Raw genomic sequence first — 17,914 nt, 5'->3', positions numbered from 1 at the left:
ACAAGCCTATAAGAAGAAGAAATTTTGCTTTAGAAATCCATCAATTTGTTAAATTCAAACATACAAACAGCAAACCCAACTACATTATATAAAGCTAGAGGTGATCCCATAAGGTCTCAGACCCACAGACCTGCATGTCCTACAATCATCTGTTTCAAATTTCTTCTCCAGTCAAAGACCCTGAGCTTCTAGGAAACAGGTAGAAAGCATTAATTTGTCCTCTTAAGAGCAGAACTATTGTCCAAATTCACAGACAGAATTGGAGTCCTTCTGTCTTCAAGGTCTTGGATTTAGAAACCTGTAGGAAGACTACCATTTCTATCAGATGTGGCCAGAGTTTATGTGACACTATTCCTATTCAAGAACTACTGATAAAAGCTCCAAGTTATAACACATATTGAATTTTGGATGAACTTTTAATACAGTTTAAAAATCTGATAACCATATTCTCTATTTACTTTCACAGCTGTTGTTTTCCGCCTTCCCATATTTTCAGATTTTTCCATATAAAGACAACACATCTAAAATCCAGAAATGCAAAACAAAGCGTTTACTTAAAAAAAAAAAAAGTTTTCCACAAAAAAATGTAGTTAAGGCAATTAAAGAGCTGAGGAGGCATTGGGGTTTCCATGGAAATGGCAGACAGAAACTATACTTGCCACATTCTCCGAAGTCTTCCATCATCCTGCAGTACTAAATCTTTATTAATCCGAACATTAAGAATGTTTGCCTCTGCAGAAGTGGCAGCCCCACAACGATTAATGGTGATGTCAGAGAAACAAGATTAAGACTTGCTGCACGGAACAAACAGCGGGCACCAACGCCATTCTGAGATACAAAGCTCTTTTTTCATCCTTATGAAGGCTAAAAAAAGGACATGTGCCCTAAGAACAGACTATTTTTTAAACAGAATGAATGATTATTTCTGTAGCTCTCAGACGATCATGTATTTAGAATGATATAGGCACTATTTCTTCTGCATGGGCATTGACTAGACACAGCCCTTACTTTTTTGGAAAGATCATCTTAAAATGAATTAACAGAAACTAAGAATATAACTACAAAAGGCCATTTTAATATAGATGCATAGGAAAGTTTTTTCCAACATGAATGACATTTCCTTAATACGACCAAAAGAGGAGTCAGAATTAATAGTCACTATATCGTTCCTCGGATTCACAGTCATTAGTCAAGAGTACAAACTGAAAGGAAATGAAGTTACGTCAACTTAAAATTGTGAATGTTTGGTTTTGTCTTTAAGTAAGGTTCCCAAGTCCGGAAGAAGCAGGCTGTACAAATTCTGCTGATCTTCTTTCATTTACTCCTGATTTTACAGGGAGCATACATCCAGATCCCATCTGCCCCAAGCCATTAGGACAGGGGGTTATGTTTAGCCCAAATGTTCAAATCCCAGCCGTGGGTCCCCTTTCATAATACAAACACCATTTTTAAGAACTGGATGAAGCTGAATAGCACCAGATCAATAATATTAAAGAAAAATGCCAACTTACTGCAGCAGCAGCGAGACAAGAAATAAAAGGAAATATAAAAGGAGGCCAAAAAAAAAAAAAAAGAGAGAGAGAGGAAGCTGACAAAAGCCCCATCCACCCGTTGTAAGAAATTCAAATGCCAAATACTACCAGAGGCCTAACTTCTCTTCCAGAGATTCAAGTCTTGAGAATGTCTGGGAGAGTATCTTCACATATTTTTTAACTGACTAAATGATGCCCTGCAGGAAGTGATGTAAACTAGCCAGATTATAATCACACTCAGTTTTGAAAGTCTAAATCAGCATCTTTGATAAAAACATATTTGATAAGCAGTAACACCTTCAAATGATCGAGTAAAACTTGCTTTTCAGCAAATCCACATCAAGCAAACAGACCAGCACTGTCAGCATTATCTGAAGTCTTCAAAAGTTTTGCTCTTTAAAGAGTAAAGATGCCAAACTGCGGCTCGCAAAGGCATTACGGTTATGGTGCTCTAGATGTATTGCAATCTGCTAGAAATCGAGGGCAGATTGTCAACTGCAATCTGGTGAATTTGGGCTTAGAGAAACTCAGTTCACTTCTGCAGTAGCAAACATTAATAGTAATAACGGTGGATAATTACAGTGAGCTGCACTAAGGAGGATTCCTGTTTCACCCATTGCTATCCGATCAAAAAAGGAACAAATGCTGTCAACATTAACAGCAATTATCAGGAGAGTGTTCTCACCAAAAGTACAGGTGTTCCTGCCCCACCCCAGCTTACTGCAACTTCAGCTCCAGCCTTTTACAAAACAAAAGCTCAACTGGAAAAGCAAGTTGCTGCACCATTGGACTTGCATGATGAGACAGAGTTGAGTTGTCCAAATCACAGCACTTAGCACATCGAGCAGCCTCCTACGCATTGACCAAGAGGGCTGATACCAGATACCTGTCGTCTCTTGCACAGGAACGTCAGGACAGGTGAACGTATCCGTGTCCGAAAATACTCTTTCGGTGACTTCACCTTTCCCTTTTCCATTCATTCTAGCCACAACTTCTGCTCCCAAGAACCACAGGCAGGTCAGTATCTTAAGAACACCAGGAGTCGTTTTCATTCTAGATTTGTCATCTCTAACAATCAGTCTTCATTTGGCACTGGAACAAGTTCTGATCCGCAATGCAAATTCGCCTTCTGCAACATGGGAAGCCTTAAACCAGTCCCCTAGACACAGAAAGTGAAGACTGCTTCCGCATCAGAAAAGGAACTTCTTAGAGCTAGCAGCAAACTGATAAGTTGCTAGCATTAAGCCACAGTTTAAATAAATGGGCATGACATTTAGTCTTTAAAATAACAGTATTTTGCCTCCTCCTGTGTTAGATAAATCATTTTCAGAAATAACAGCCCCAACACGCACCACGTCTTCCTACCAAGGAAACAAACTTTAAAATTTTTAAGACACCTATCCTTGAAAGAGCCTTCATTTTTCCTATTGTTTTTGAGCAAACCTTGCCAAAACATATTCAGGAAGTCGCTTTTTTTGATTCCAACCATTTTCTTCTAACATAGTAATAAGACTAAGCAAGTCAGATTTCAGATTCACACACACACACACACACAAAATTCCTCCCAAAAGACAAATAACAATCATTCCAAAGTCAAAACACAGACAGAGTAACCAGGCTACTCAGTATCCAAGACAGCAGTGGTGGTCAAAACTCTGCAGATACCAGCTTCTACTCCTAACTATAACGAAGATTAAAACTGCTGAAATTATCAGCAGCTCAGTTGGTCAAGTACTAAATACTAAACAGTTTCCACTACCACTCTCTCCTATCGTTTCAGTTTTCAGAAGATTTGTGAAGAGTGATCTGCCTTATTAGGAGCAAAAAGGAAAAAAAATAGAAGAAGAAGAAGAAAAGAAAAAAGAGAAGTCACACAAGTAGTCAAAGACTGCTGGCCCTTCACAGCTTTCAAGTGCTGCAAGGCTGCACATGATTTATCCCCTGAACAGGGAGGCTCCTCAGGAAGGCAAGACTGACCAGTCAAGGCTGTGGACCGCATCCTCCAACCCGCCAGTAAGACCTGTGGCCAGCGCCAACACAGAATGGGGAGCAACGGTGAAAAGGAGCAACTTCTTCGGAGACACAAATGGGCACACGTAGATTCAGCTACCCTGAATTGCGTGTTGATTGATAATTAGAAAGCGAGGAAACAATTTCAAGAAGTCTTCCCATCCACCTGAACACGTAGGTACTTCCTCGGTAAAGCTGAACTACCTACGCGTCACATCTAGGTGATGTGAAGAAGTAACACTTTTTCCTCCCGCGCTTCCAGATCAAAACATCGAGCGCTCAACCCGTCCCTTTGCAACGGTGTGTGACACAGCTGCTGCCGCACCGCCGACAGAGGAAGACTTCCCTAGGAGGAAGGCTTCCACATAAGCTTCCCACCACGTTTCAGCTCACACCAGAGCGCGATGCTTAGTCTCCCTACCGCAGATTTTCCTAAGGCCAGCTGCGCTGCTCAGAGCCGGGGCTCCACCGCGGACGTGCGCGGCTCCCCGCGGGGCCGGCGCCCCCAACCCCCGCGGAGCGCGCAGCGGCGGGCCGGGCCGGTCTCGGCCGCTCCGGCTCTTCGTACGCGGGCCGCGCTTCGGCCGGACGCGCGAAACCCCCCGTTGAGCAACTCCCGCGTTACTTACGCCGCCGCGCATTAACGTTGCGCCGCGCTCCGAGACGTACCCGACGGCTCCTCGCTTCGCCCCCGCCGCCGGCCGCCCACCCGGCGGCGCGGAGCCCCAGCGCGCCGCGGGGCCCCGTCGGTCCCGAGCCCGGGACGCGGGGGGCAGCCTGCCCTCGGCCCGCCGCGCCCGCCCCGACCCCCCGCGCCGCCTCGCCCCACGGGCGCGGCCCCCGCGCCGTCGCAGCCCACGGAGACCTCCCCGCCCCGCGTGCCGCGGGCACGCCGCCGCCGCCCCCCACCCGCGTCCCGCCGCCGCCGCCGCCGCTCCCCCCACCCCCGGCACTCACCCGCCGCGGGCTCGGCGCGGCTCAGCACGGCCAGCACCAAGCCGAGGAGGGCGGCGAGCGCCGGCCCCGCTCCGCGGGCCATGGCCACGGCCGCTCCCGCCCGCCAGCCCGGCCCGGCCCGTCCCGGCGCGGCGCGGCGCGGCGCGGCGGAGGGCGCGCGGAGGGATCTGCGCCGCCGCCGCCGCCGATGGCGCCCGCCGCGGAGGGACACGGCCGCGCCGCCGCCGCCGCCCCCGCTTCCTCCGCCGCGCCCGCCCGCCGCCAGGCGGCGCGCGCGGCGGGGCGGGAGCGCGCGGGGCGGGAGCGCGCGGGGCGGGAGCGCGCGGGGCGGGAGCGCGCGGCGGGGCGGGAGCGCGCGGGGCGGGGCGGGAGCGCGCGGGGCGGGGCGCCCCGGCTGCCTGCCCGCCGCGCGGCCGCCGGAGCAGCGGGGCCGAGGGGGCCGCGCCGCCGCGAGCCGGGGCCGCCTGGGAGGCTCTCGGCGGCCTCCAGCGGTCCAGGCCCGGCTCAGCCGTCGCCCGAGCAGCCGACTTCAGCTGCGGGGCTGTACGGGCGTGCGAGCACACCGCCCTGTTCGCGCCCGCCCCTCTTGGGGGTCCGCGGCACCCACCGGGGTCGCACGCCGCAGCTTTCTCTTTCGCAAACCTCGGAGCTGGAACCTCATTGAAACGGGAGCTGAGGCTCCTGCATAATTACACGACGTCAGGAGCGGGGCGGTTTTAAACGAAAACACCGGTGAGCCTTCCAGCTAAATCCGGAGGGCTGGCAGCCTCGCAGCTCCGCCGCGGCTAGCCCGTCCCGCGGCGCGCCCGTTAACGGCTAAAATCCGCGCGACTTGGCTTCGCTGGCCATTACCTTACCTGCTAGCTAGTCTCGTCTTAAAAAAAAAAAAAACATGCACGATCAACCCCCCAGATCGGCCAGGAGCGAAACGGCGTTGCCGCTACCTGGGCGCGCACCGAGCGCCCGCCGCTCCGGCTGCCGCCCGGACGGCGCAGCGCGGACTCGGCTCGCCCCGCTTCCATCCCTCGCCGGAGCCGGCGTGGCGCGGCGCGGGGGACGCGCTGGCCTGCGGCGCCCTCAGAGCGGCTCGGTCGCGCAGGCCTCGGCGCCGCAGGACCGACCCGGCGACGCCGGCCCCGGGCTCCGGCCTCGGCTCTCCGCAGCGTCAGCCAGGACCCGCCGGCGCCCGGCGTCGCCCGGGGCCGGAGTCGGGGCTGGCCCGTGGCGGGAGCGCGTTTATTTTTGGTGCTCTATGCAAATCCGGTGTCTGCTTGCGTTTTCGGGCAGGGGTGAAGGCAGGCTGCGGCTGACGGGGATGCGCCCGCGCCCGCACCGGGGAGTCCCGGTGCCGGGGCGAGCGGGCAGCGCACCAGGGCCCGAGGGGCGCGCTGAGCCGGGGTGTTTCTGCAGGGGGAGGCGCTGATGACGGCTCGACGGAGGGGGAAAGCAGGGGGAAAAAAGAAACGACACAGGAAACAGGTTTGTCATCTCTCTGCGGGGCGCCGGGGCTTGGCCGCGGCAGGGTTTATCAGCTACGATTCAGAATCACGCTGGGCTTCTCCCTGCTCGCGTCATGCCAGCGAACTCCTTCGGTGTGGGTCTGCCGGCCCCCCGGCTCCCCTGCGCCTGCCGGGACGGCGGGGACCCCCGGGCCGGGGGCAGCCTGGGGCCCCCCGCAGGCGTGGGTCCAGGCCTCGGCACCGCAGTGTCTCCCTGGACGGGGCGGGAGGGGGCAGCGGGGGATGGGACAAGAGGGGATTTGATGGGACAGGAGGGGATGGGACAGACGGGACAGGAGGGGATGGGACGAGAAGAGACACGCTGGGATGGGAGGGGACACGATGGGACAGGCAGTGATGCTGACTCGGCCCGGCACGGGCGCGTGCGCCGCTGCTCTGCAGTCGGCTGCCCTTGGCCAGCCACCAAGCGCAGCACCGGGCCTCTCAAAGCACCCCGCTATGCACAGCCCTGGTCACCGCCGAGACTGTCCCTGCGAGCAGGGGAGAAGAGGAGGAGAAACCCGCGGGCCTAAGCAGCTGGCTGCCCCATGCACCCTCTCCTCTGGCCTCCAACCCGGCCCCGAAATCCCCCTGCAACGTCTTCAGAGGCTGCAGACCGGCGACCTCCTGCCTCACGGGAAGTTTTGCAAACGCTTTCCCAGCTGCAGAGCGAACCCTGATTTCAGGCTGGAAACTCCGAGGCACGCCGGGCCGTGCAGGCGGGGGACTTTCCTCGCCAGCAGCGAGCTCCCGCACGTGGCCCTGCACGAAGACCGTGGGGGCAGCCACCTCTCCCGCCTGCCTGGGCACCCGGCGGCGGCCTGGGGCTCAGAACACGGTGGTGGAAGCTGTGGGGCAGCCGTGGGGCTGGCGCTGGCGCTGGCGCTGTCCTCCCCGACGGCTGCGGCGCCAGCAGGGCAGGTGCCAGCGGTGGGGAGGGTGGCTCCAGCGGTGGCTGCCGTGGCTGGACGCCCGGGGAGCCCAGACTGGAGCTGAGCAGCAAATGCACCTGAAAGCTGGCGGCTTTTCTGCAAAATCGCTCCTGGGACGAGGTCGCTTACCCCCACGCGCCCGCGACAAGCGGAGCAGCTCCCGGGGCACCCCCGCCTGCCCGCTTTCCATTGCACCCGGCCTGTCCCTGCGCCGTGGGTGTCCCAGCGCAGCTGCCTGGGGGAGGAGAGGCCGGGGAGGGCAATGCAGGGGCTAGCTTCAGCGGCAGAGAGGGGCTGATGCTGCTGGCGCCAGCGCGGGGCACATCTCGGGCCGGGGAGAGGTGCAGGTGTTGCCCTGTTGAGCATCTCCAGGTATTAAATGGGTAGAGCGAATGCAGCGGGGAGGGCCAGGATGGACTGCGGAGAGCGGCCACGGGGAGCCCAGCACGGGGTTGGCACCGGCAGCACCGATGCTCCTGCAGGGAGGAAGCCCAAGAGGGCAGCCAAGGCCACGCCGGGAAAGCCTTCGCCACGGAGCAGTCTCATGCCATCCTTCTGGGGGGGCAATCTGATCAGCGATGTACCCCTCAGGCAACATAGCCGGTCTGGGAACGGCCACGGCAGCTAGCCGGTGCCTCCCCGGAAAGGAGGGCTAGCGGAGAAGCGCTGCTTCGGAGGACGGGAAGGGCTCTCGGCCAGGGAAGCGCCCAGCTGGTCAAGCCTACAGAAGATGGCCGGGGCAGCGGTAAGCGGTGAGGGCCAACAACTTAAGACGGGCTGATGGGGACTATTTGGCACACTGTGCACCGAGCTCAGCGGCTGTCTGAACAGGGGAGGCGTTCAGGACACGGGGCTGTGTCCTGGCACAGCAGAGATCCTGGTGGGATTCGGGCGCCTGGGGGTGACCAGGACCCCAGGCGCTGGCCCTGTAGCCCCAAGGGCAGGGCTATCCTGGGAGCACTCAAGGCTCCCACAGGGCAGATAAGCCAGCATGTGCAGCCTGCCTCCAGCCCTCTGACCCTGGGGACAACGCGTGACACAGGCAATCCAGCAAGGGCTGGACCAGAGCCCTTGGGACGCAGAGGGGCAACTCAGAAACAGGAGCGAGAGGGTTGTGGGGTGCAAGAGTCACAAGGAGGGGATGAGGGAACTCCCCGCTATGAGGTGCCCTCACGGGGCTTGGCCCTGCGACAGGACACGGCCTGGCAGCCCCCGCAGGCACAGCCCGCCCGCCCGTCCCTGCCCGTTCGGTGGGGCACACTCGAGGCCCCGCGACAGGATGGCTGCAGCCCCAGGCCCGGGGAGGCTGCACAGGTCTCCCGGGAGGCCAGAGCATGCCACGGGGCTGAGGCACCCTCGGAAGAGATCCTTGCTCCCCCTGCGCCGGGCATGGCTCTGCGCCGCGGTGCCAGCTCCAGGGAGGCACTGCCACCTGCAGGCAGCAGCCCTGGACTTCGCCCAGCACTGCAACCGCTGGCAAAGGGGCTGCTCTTGCCTAGCAGGGCCTGGCACGCCGCACCGCTGCTGCTGTGCACGAGGGCAAGGAGCCACATCTCTGACCCCCCGCAAGAAGTTCACGAAGAAACTAGTACTGGCTTCTCCTCAGAGCCTTGACCACGCGAACAACTAACACAGACATCTACTCTTGCAATCATCCCAGCTGACTTCAACTACAGGAGTTTTTACCAAAAGGTCTTTGCTCTCTTGTACCCTTGAAAGGAAACAGAGCATCCTTCAAGAGCATGCAAATACGGACAGGAAACTCCATGCAGCAGAGGGGATTTTTTGGAAGCGTTTATTTCACTGCTGACACTGGCGCTGCAGCAGGCAGCTGCTCACGGGGCTGCCGTTAACTGCAGAAGCATCACTCCCTTCAAGTCATGGCAATCCAGGCACGGTCAGCGTCTGCTCACCTTTCAAGACCTACATTACACACAGACCTACATCACTGGGACATTCACCTGTTAGGGACACAACTTATAAGATTAAAAAATAATACAACAATCAAAGCAACACGTGGAAGTATCATGCAGAAATCAGACGATTTGAGACCAGGTGGCAGAGCAGAGTTGCTAGGTTCATCAGTGGTGGACAAGTGCCAACTGCTTCCCTGCTAGTCCAAAGAGGAGCCAAGCTGGGTAGTGCTCCCAGCCAGGACAAGAGTGTCTTGTTTCCTACCCAGTGGCAGGAAACACTTTCGGTCATAATTATGTCCAGAATTGCACAAGATTATGTGCTTTTAAAAGGTGCTGGGGAGCCCTGAAATTTCCTTCTGTGACAGTGCCCGTTTCCTGCCTAGTGGCAGAAACAGGCACCTGAGTGCAGAAAAGAGCGAAAAGGCCTGAGCTGCAGGTTTTGTTTTTTAAAAATGGCAGACTGATAAAGTGTTAGTTCTTGCACAGGTGGACAAAAATCACATTATAGTGGAACTATACACATTGGCCCATGAGAAATAAGAAGTTATACACCATTGCCCCACAGTGAGTTTTTCCTTCAGCTACAGTTTCAGCTTTCCAAGTGAGGTAGGGAGAGGGTGAAAACAGGAAAAAAAGGTGGCATTTCCAAAGGATTTAAAGTTGTTATCCTGAATCCTTCACGTAAAGCTAAAACATTCATTAAGGAAACACTGCCTTTTCTTCACAACAACATTCAAAGTTTTGGGTTTTTTGGTTTTTTGGGGTGAAAGAAAGAGGGGGAAAGAAAATAAGCATCCTAGAGATGGCAGCTTTGATGTGTTTTGGAAAGCACAGTTACAAACAGGAAGGAAATAATGTAGTGAATCTGCAGATAGAAGGGGGAAAAAAAAAGAGTGCTGACATTGTCTGCACTGTGCCTGCTCCAAGAGCATTTGAATTAAGTACCCTGTTCTTAATCACATGGAAACAAACTCTCATACATAGCTGTCAGGAGAGGGAAAGCGGACACTTACAAACCTGTAGTTTAATTTTGTAGGAATTAATTAATAGTTTCACTGCCTCTCCTAGTACTAGCCAGAATATATTTTTAAGGCATAATTTAACATCCATTTGTTCCTAAAATAATTGAAAGTGTAACAAGCAAAGTTGTCAGACAAGAAAAACTCAACAATAGCTAGTTCAACAGAGGTGAAAGCTACTACAATATGTACAGTGCAGAACTTGCCTTCAGACAGGGAGTCTTGTCTTTAAAAAAAAACCCAACAACTGCAGACCCAGATTCTAGAAAAGAAAACATTGCCAACACAAGGAATGTTCATTAGAGTCCAGTTCCCACTAGAGCTACTCAACAGGAGGATGTACAGCATGATTCTGCTAAACTGTACTGATTGACTGTTCCCAGAGCTCACCCCTAGGAGGGGTGCAGAACTTCGGGAGGTCAAACTACAGTCCTCTAGTGCAAACGCTCTCAGAGGAGAAGCCTGCAGTCAACAAGCCTTTATACCTATGGTTAGGATTCACTAAGAGGTGTAGTACTCAGGTGTCACCTAACGCCTTCAGGACATTCCCATAAAGGTGATGGTCCTATGTGGATTCTAATGCACATCCCCGTGAACAGTGTCCTGCACACATACACCTGCCAGGCTACAGGCTTTCCCTCTTCAGCAACTGTAACCAGTTCACAGCCACCAGAATCGCACATAGACGATCAACATGATAAAAAACACAGCTACAGCCGCAAGCTTGGCGTAAGTGGAACGCATATTCAGATACTTCGCATCCTGACGGTACTTCTTGGACAAACTGGACAAGTTGTTGGCCTTGGAATCAAGAGCTGTTAAAGGGAAAGGGCAGAGAAGTTAGTCTCAAGATTAACACAACCAAATGTTCCCCAAATACTACGTTAACTGAGAGTTTCTCAGGAGATGCTGGAAGTGCAGTAGTTCTGCACAGCAGCAAGCCTTGTACTATCTGCAGTGCTGCAACGCTTGCTCCACTAGGATGAGTCACCCAAGCCTGTGAGACACTACTACTACCTACTGGCTGCTTTAGGATGTAACTGGTTAAAATGAAATACCCATTGACTCCATTGCTTTTCTTAGGAGGCTCAGGGATTAGCAAGTCCTTCCCTCAGGTATGCTCCGCCTGCTCAGCTGACCAACAGGACAGAGAACTGTATTCCAAATGGCAGCCATTCCCTGTACCTGAGAGCGCTTCTCCTCGCTGTAAGACTTCCTCAATGTTGGCCACCATAATTCTCTGCACATCCTGCAGCTCTGTGTTGATGGAACCCAGGTTCCTCCTTGCCCGGCTGTCAATGTAGAGCTTCTTGGTTTTCTGGATGTAGGTGTCTGGAACAAGAGGTGGCTGTCAGTGGAAAAGTGGATTTTCCCCCACTGCTTGCTTTACCAAGGACAGAAAACAAACTCTCTGGTTCAGCCTACACCCTCTAACTGAGGCACCCCTCACCATCAATCTGAGAGGACTTCCAATGAGTGGTCTGGTAGACATCGGGGTGGGCTGCGAAACAGCTCCAGGGTTTCTGGTTAACAACGTTCATAGAAATGCACCCTCAAAAACCGTCACAAAAGAGCGTGTGGGGTGAGAAACCATTCAGGTTTAGCATAGCTCTTCTTTCACTGTATGTGAGAACAACTGGAGTAATACAGCACAAGATAGCCCTTTGGGCTGCTTATTACATTACTCTGTAGAACCTGTCCCACCAGGCCAGCACAGAGAAACCTCAGCCTATCAGCAAGGCAGGAGGGCTTAGAGACCTTGCTGCTGGATAGTCAACCGATCTAGAGTCAACAGACTTAGAGTTCTCCTTCCTTCTCCAGCACTCTAGTGGATATTGGTTCCCCTACACTTTGCATCCCATTCCCTTTCATCACAGGTGCTGTACCAAAAAAGCCCTACTAACCCCATTAGCTCTGCACTAACTCCTTTGGATGCGGTGTAGAGAGAAGTCGTGCCTCACAGAGAGCAGCCTGGCTGCCAAAGGAGTAGAAGCATTTCTGAGACAGCAACTGCACACAAACATTCACTGGAGAGAAGCCAAGAAACTTAAAATAGGAAAACTGAATCAAAGGACATTTACCATTTTCCTACCATTTCTCTACTTGCTCAAAACACCCATTTTTGTGGTCCCAAAAAGAAGCTGAAGTTGCAACTCCACAGGCCAAGCTGGAGAGGATCCCTTGGCTTCTCATTCCCGCCCCTCCAAGAAGTTTCCTAACTAGTCCCAGGGAGAGAGACCTCACCAAATTCGATGAAGGAATAGGGCCTGGAGACCGTTGGCACCTTCTTGCCATGTTGCTCATCAAACTCCGAATGCAAGTCCTCCAGATATGCAAAGGCCAGTTTCTTGGGGAATGCAGCTTCACATAGGACCAGGTAACATACCCCTTTCTCAATGATGTAGCTAGAACAGCAGAGAGAGCATTAATCAATCAATTTTGAACCAATCCTATCAAACACAACCCTTCATACTCTTCCTCCTCTGATGAGACAGAGAGAACATCAGGTTTAGGCCTGCTATTGTTTGTGTTATGCTCCCGCTTTCCAGTTTGGAGGACTAAATGCCCCTTTCTTCCCTGACACCAGCCTATTGGTGCAGTGTTGCTGTTCAAAGGCAGCTGGGGAAAAATATCAGTGCTGGGATCTGATGACTTCCCTTGCAGATTTGCAGCATCCAAGCATGACTGTGCTATCAGCTCCTGGGCTGCGATGTTAGGAGCCCAAGATGTGATTCTGAACCAGAAGCTGCTGTTACTGTATAATGTAATTTGAGGTTTTTTGCAGCTGAACCCACAGAGGTCCTGTTCTTACCCTCCTCCCCACCCCCATTCTCTACTGCATCTAATACTTACTTGCTTTCAGAGGCTTAGTTCTGACCTTGTTTCAGGGTGAGTTCCAGTGTCTGTCAGCATATGAGAATAGGGGCTTTTCATTATAATTCAAATAAAAAGCTTCCTGAAATAACTAATAAAGTGGAGCCAATCTTGAAATTTAGACCTGGCTAGACAGAAAAGCAGTTATTTAGGCTTCATCACAACTGTCTGCAGTAGCGCATTCCCCACTATATCTTCCTCCTTATCTGGCCAATACAAAAACAGAGGGAACAGTATTTCTACCAAAACTAAGGTAGCAGAGATGGCAGATGGCTCTGGATACACTTAGAATGTTTATTATTAAGGGGGAATTAAATGCTACTTTCACATAACCTTCCTTGACTCTCCACATAATACCATTATGTAGCAGCCCAATTAGCATACAGATTAAAGTGTGTTAGAAATTTAACCCAGTTTTAAGGCCACTGTAGTTAAGTAAATGGCTTAAAATATTTGGTTAATAGATGCACCAAGTCTATAAAACAACTTCCTCCTCCTCTTCCCCACCGTGTTTCCAGCCATCTCTGAAAAATCCAAATCCTTTAAGTTAGCCATCCTCAACTTGTAGCTTTCAGGCTCAGGATTATTCCCTTCTGCTGTCTCCATGGCTTGGGGGCAAACCTTGCCACTCTTCAAATAACTGATCCATCCCATGCAGAAGCAAGACACTTCAGTTACAATCCATTATTCAAGAGCATCTGTGCAAGCACATTTTTATCTCCTTTTCATGTCCCTCAGCTTGGACTGCAATCTGTAATGTTAGTTCTACAGTACATCTCATGCTCCTGTTTCTCCCTCACCCTCAGAGGTCTCTTTAACAGCTCAGGGTTTCCCTAGATCATCACTCAGAGCTTGATTTAGCCACAGTCATTACAGAAAAGGTCTTTTGAAATAAACAAAACTCGTGTCAGATAGCAACAGCATTCCCCGAGAGCCAGAGCAGCATGCTCAAGAGAGCAGTCTAAGGAACATCCCCTGTCGGTACAGCTGTGTTATCTCTGTTCAGGCCAGCTGGTCCTGCCTGGAGCTCTTCAGCTGGATTTCCCAATTTGCCTTTCCCTGATGTGATATTAAACATCTTGGATTTAACATTAATCTGCCAGCAGCACAGACAGCAAGCACAACCCATTCTGTCCTAGACTGAAGCACAGCTTTGTCAGCCTCAGTGCAACATCAGAACAGAGTTCCTGCACAGTTGGATTTCTCCATTTCACACTGTGTGCACAATTCTGAGCTTTAACACAACATCTGATTACGCAGACTGCTTGGCAATGTATGCACACAAGCAGCAGATGCTGCAGCTTGCCACTTACATCTTCTGTACTCCAGATTTCCACATGCCAACTTCAGCTGCTAGATTTCTTACAATTATTTTGAACCTTTTTGAGACAAAAAAGCTTAATCCTTCTAGATGATACCAGTGGCAAAGGCCAAGGGTTGTTTCAACATGATGTGTTAGTAGCACTTACGCCATTAACCAGACAAAGGTCAACTGATGACTGACAGCACGGCAGACTTGCATAGCACCCATGGCCATGCAGGTACAGAAGTGCCTAAGTACTGTAGCTGAAAGGGCAGCACAGCTTCCAGATCTGAAATCTAAATGTTACATTTAACAAAATTTGCTTCAGTAGTCTTAGTTTGAGCTTCACATTTCACCAGAAATGAGACTTTTCTCTGAACAGATCAAGCTAAAAATGTTTAACATCACTTCAGCAGGTTCAGCAATGTCCTTAGCCACACTTTTATGTTTTGCACCACAAAATGCTGCGTCCTGGGCTATGCTGCCCTCAGCAGTCAGAGCTCTGATTTGGCAGAAGAGATGTGCTGTGTTAACCAGCATCAGTCAGCATTGTTTTAGACTAAGTCTCAAAAGCCTCCTTGTTTTCTCCTTTCTGTAGTGTTATCACAGGATATATTTTTTTTCTGACCTGAAAGTCATCCTCTCTCACATGGATCCTGCCTTAACACGCTCTCTTAAAAAGGCCTCCTGCGAGCACTATGCAGCTGTCCGTTGCCTGTGGACTGACTCGGTCCAGAAGGGAGACACTCCTTTTCCCCCCTTATATATAACCTTGCTATACAACCTGGTTGTTTCTTCAAGCCTGCTATCAAAACATGAACCTGCCCAAATTACCCTGGCTCATCAGGCCTGGTGATGTTAAAGCCATCAGTAAGAGGTTCTGGTTTCCTGGGCAGCACAACCAGAGCAGCCTTCCTGGACACTGTTCTAGTAGTACTGAAAAACACAGCAAGGGATTTACTAGGATCTACAAAGGCTCCTTCCCAAGCCCCCACTGTCAGTCAGTGCAGTGCCAGGGAAACATTTAAAACCTGACAGCTTTCCAGAAGATGCTGAGCAGCACTTTGCAGTTAGCTCTAGGAACAACGCCCAAATCGCACCAGCAGTTAGGAGTGGCTGGACTATTTGAATTGGTGCCCCATCTGACCCACCAAAAGTCCCTGTTATCAAAGGCAACTAGAAGCTGGTGGAGGGGGGAGGGGAAGAAATCTTGTAATAGTTGATCATCTGTAAGTCAATCACAAGAAATGCCTGCCTCAATGTCATGGCTTTTACCCAAATGGCCTAAAGCCCTTCCAAAGGCTTCTGTTCTTGTCTTTTCATGTCACTAAATCTCTGAACATCTAAGTGTCAGGGCAGGAGAGTTGTTAAAGGGCTCTTGTTATAGAAACAGAGCCTTAAACTCACGCCTTGCCCTGGATTCAAAGGCTGCCGCCCACTCACTCGACCGCAAACGTGCCCCTGCTCCTGGAGCCTGGGAACTGGGAGGGATCTCGCCACTGGGGAGGCAGCAGCAGAAGCGGTGCTTAGTGAAACTCTGCATGTCACTCACAAAAGAAATTTTCACAACTCGGCCTCACTGATCTCATATAAACTTGTTTTTATAACATAACCGTTTCTGCCAACAGTGTAATTCTGATGCTTGAAAAGATCTTGGCCTTGATTAAATTCTTCAGCAATTTGTCTGTTAAGTAATTATGTGCCATGGTAAAGAAACATTTCCTTTTCTCAAAGATAAGTTTGCCTGCTCTTCTTTCTTTCACTAGCTGTGAATTCTTCCTCTTTCCACTTTCATTCACAGTCCCTTTCTATTCCTTAGCAGATAAGGATGTCTGACTCACTTTTGTTGTAAGTTTTCATTATTTTATATTCAAATGCCCTTGTTTATGTGTTACTGGAAAAAGCCAAAGATATTCTTAAGCTGAGAGTTTTCAGATAATTTAAGAAATGAATTAAATGTAACCAACACATTTGCCAACAACGCAACCAAATCAATTTGAGAGTGTGGGAGGGGGAAGGCTTGTCAGATGTTAAGGAAATTTTAAAAAATCCAACAAACAGAGCAGCTGCATGCATTTCCACATGTAAAAGGAATGCATGAAAAAGTACACCCTTGTAGGATATGCAGAGAGGAGAGTCTTGTGCGCAAAGAGCTCACAGAAGTGGTGCCAGTCTGCTTTTAGCAAGGACTGCTCTTTTTACACAAGAAAAGACACAGAAGCCATAGGAAAGCCATAAAAGGTAAAGAGATATGAGGGGGGCCAAATCCACAAAGAAGGCTTAAGGGAAATAGAATCTACATAAACCTACAGCAAATACAGAACTAAGAAATGAGATGAAAAGCAAGTGCCAGCAAGGAATAACGTAGACGCGGCTCCCTTAAAGCAGCTACCGTATTTCAGCTGGCAGAGCAGGCAGGTGAAGGACTCATCCTTGCTCGGATGGCCCAGCTCCCAGGAAAGCCCCAAGCTGCCTCAGAAGCGCCTTCGGTCCTCTCTGAGGTGGGGAGGCCGCCACGCCGCAGGCTACTCACTGGAAGGCCATGGCTCCGGCCTCGAGAGTGCACCTCGTGGGGGACTGCTCGTTCAGCTTGCGGAAGAGCTGCTTCGCCTGGCTCTGGTACTGCTGCAGGTCGCGGCCTGACTGAGAGGGGAGAGCAGGCTGCAGGGGCGCCGGGGGCTCCGCGGGCCCGCCGCGGGCCCAGCTCCGGGACGCCGGGCGGCAGCAGGACGAGCCCCCGCCCTCCCCCCACCCCCGGCGGCACCGTGGCCGCCCCGCGCTCCCCTCCAGGGCCCGCGGCGCCGCGGGAGCCCCGGCCACAGGCCCGCGCCCCACCGACGCCCCAGGACGGGCCCGCGCCCAGCCATGATGCGGCCGCACCTGCTCGTCCTCCTGCATGGAGGCGGCCAGCGGGAGCCCGTCCGCCACGCGGGCGATCATCGTGAGCAGCACCATCTCCGCGCCCCGCCGCCGCCGCCCCTGCCCCTGCCACGGAGGTAGCCGGAAACCGCCAGCGCAACATCCGGTCCCGCACGGAAAGCCGCCCGGGCGCTTCCGGCCTCACGCCAGCACAGCGCCCGGGCGGCAACGCGGCCCCGCAGCTAAAGGGCCGCCGCGGGCCGCGCTCGGCGCAGCCGGCACCGCCGCGCCGGGCGGCTCCTGCGGCGCGCGGCCCCGCCCCGCCCCGCCCCGCCAGGCCCCGCCCCGGAGGAGCCACACCCCCGCTGGGTCCCGCCCCCCGGCTTCCAGCCCCGCCCCCTCCCGCGATTTAAACCCCGCCCCGGCGAGCCCCCGCCCCTTGCCCCGCCCCGCCCCTCGGCGTGGCCCCGCCCCTCACGTGACGCCCCGCGGGGCGGGGCGGCGGCGCAGGCGAGCGGCGGCCCGGCGGGCCCGCGCCAGGCCGGCAGCCATGGCGGCGGCGGCGGAGCGGGGCCGCCTCAGCTTCCCGGGCGGCGCGGGCGCCCTGGGGCGGCCCGTGCCCATGAACCTCTTCGCCACCTGGGAGATCGACGGCTCCAGCCCCAGCTGCGTCCCCAGGTACCGGCGGCGGCGGCGGTCCCGCCCCCCCCTCCCCCGGCCGGGGGGCGCCGCGCTGAGGGGCGCGCTCCCCGGCGGGGCCGCGCCCGCCCGCTGCGGGGCCGCCGGCGCCGCCGCCTCGGCGCCCGCCCGGGAGGGCAGCTGCCTGCGGGGCCGCGCCGCGCCGCGCCGCGCCCGCCGAGCCCCTCGGGGCCGCCCCTCGGGGCCGCGCCGCGCCCGCGGGCTCGCCGCCGTAGCGTTTCGCTCGCGGGAGCGGCAGCCGCCGCGGTTGAACGTCCCGCCGGGTGCCGGCAGCGCCCCGGGTGCCGGCCGCGCGGCGGCTTCGCCTGCTCGTG

At 53.8% G+C, this 17,914-nt stretch overlaps 3 protein-coding genes across 8 annotated transcripts in view; 1 reads left to right on the top strand and 2 right to left on the bottom strand.

Annotated features, from left to right (window-relative positions):
* NOTCH2 (notch receptor 2) overlaps positions 1 to 4,598 on the bottom strand; it is a 91,640-nt gene extending 87,042 nt beyond the window's left edge. Inside the window, exon 1 of the mRNA XM_062580875.1 lies at positions 4,500 to 4,598. Within this exon, the coding sequence (XP_062436859.1) occupies positions 4,500 to 4,581 (82 nt within the window). The 5' untranslated portion in view covers positions 4,582 to 4,598. The remainder of the gene's footprint in view (positions 1 to 4,499) is intronic.
* Positions 4,599 to 8,708: 4,110 nt separating this feature from the next.
* SEC22B (SEC22 homolog B, vesicle trafficking protein) lies at positions 8,709 to 17,064 on the bottom strand. Its single transcript, XM_062581746.1, has 5 exons — positions 16,923 to 17,064; positions 16,576 to 16,685; positions 12,110 to 12,270; positions 11,051 to 11,197; positions 8,709 to 10,680 (listed from the first exon to the last, which is right to left on the bottom strand). Exons 1-5 carry the CDS (start codon positions 16,995 to 16,997, stop codon positions 10,526 to 10,528), a joined length of 648 nt encoding a protein of 215 aa, XP_062437730.1. The 5' UTR covers positions 16,998 to 17,064; the 3' UTR covers positions 8,709 to 10,525.
* A 387-nt stretch (positions 17,065 to 17,451) lies between these two features.
* Positions 17,452 to 17,914, top strand: part of PACS2 (phosphofurin acidic cluster sorting protein 2) — an 85,227-nt gene continuing 84,764 nt past the window's right edge. For 5 of the 6 annotated variants that reach the window (XM_062580979.1, XM_062580978.1, XM_062580977.1 and 2 more), the window contains exon 1: positions 17,466 to 17,579. In XM_062580979.1, coding sequence (XP_062436963.1) covers positions 17,524 to 17,579 — 56 coding nt within the window. In that variant the 5' untranslated portion in view covers positions 17,466 to 17,523. Of the gene's footprint in view, positions 17,580 to 17,914 lie in introns of all 6 variants that reach the window. The other variant, XM_062580974.1, reaches the window with a different exon arrangement.

This window comes from Rhea pennata, chromosome 8 (genome assembly GCF_028389875.1).
Source record: "Rhea pennata isolate bPtePen1 chromosome 8, bPtePen1.pri, whole genome shotgun sequence".
In the NCBI taxonomy this organism is placed as follows: domain Eukaryota; kingdom Metazoa; phylum Chordata; class Aves; order Rheiformes; family Rheidae; genus Rhea; species Rhea pennata.
Note: the sequence above shows the minus strand (reverse complement) of the source record. Positions and strands in the feature narration are given on the sequence as shown.

What these genes read in the sequence shown, in the direction of transcription:
- SEC22B (XM_062581746.1), bottom strand. Translation starts at nt 16,997, where the DNA reads ATGGTGCTGCTCACGATGATCGCCCGCGTGGCGGACGGGCTCCCGCTG. An exon ending in CCATGCAGGAGGACGAGCAG is followed by an intron (nt 16,686 to 16,922) that starts GTGCGGCCGCAT and finishes CTCCCCTCTCAG; the next exon opens with TCAGGCCGCGACCTGCAGCA. An exon ending in CTATTCCTTCATCGAATTTG is followed by an intron (nt 11,198 to 12,109) that starts GTGAGGTCTCTC and finishes CTCTTGTTCCAG; the next exon opens with ACACCTACATCCAGAAAACC.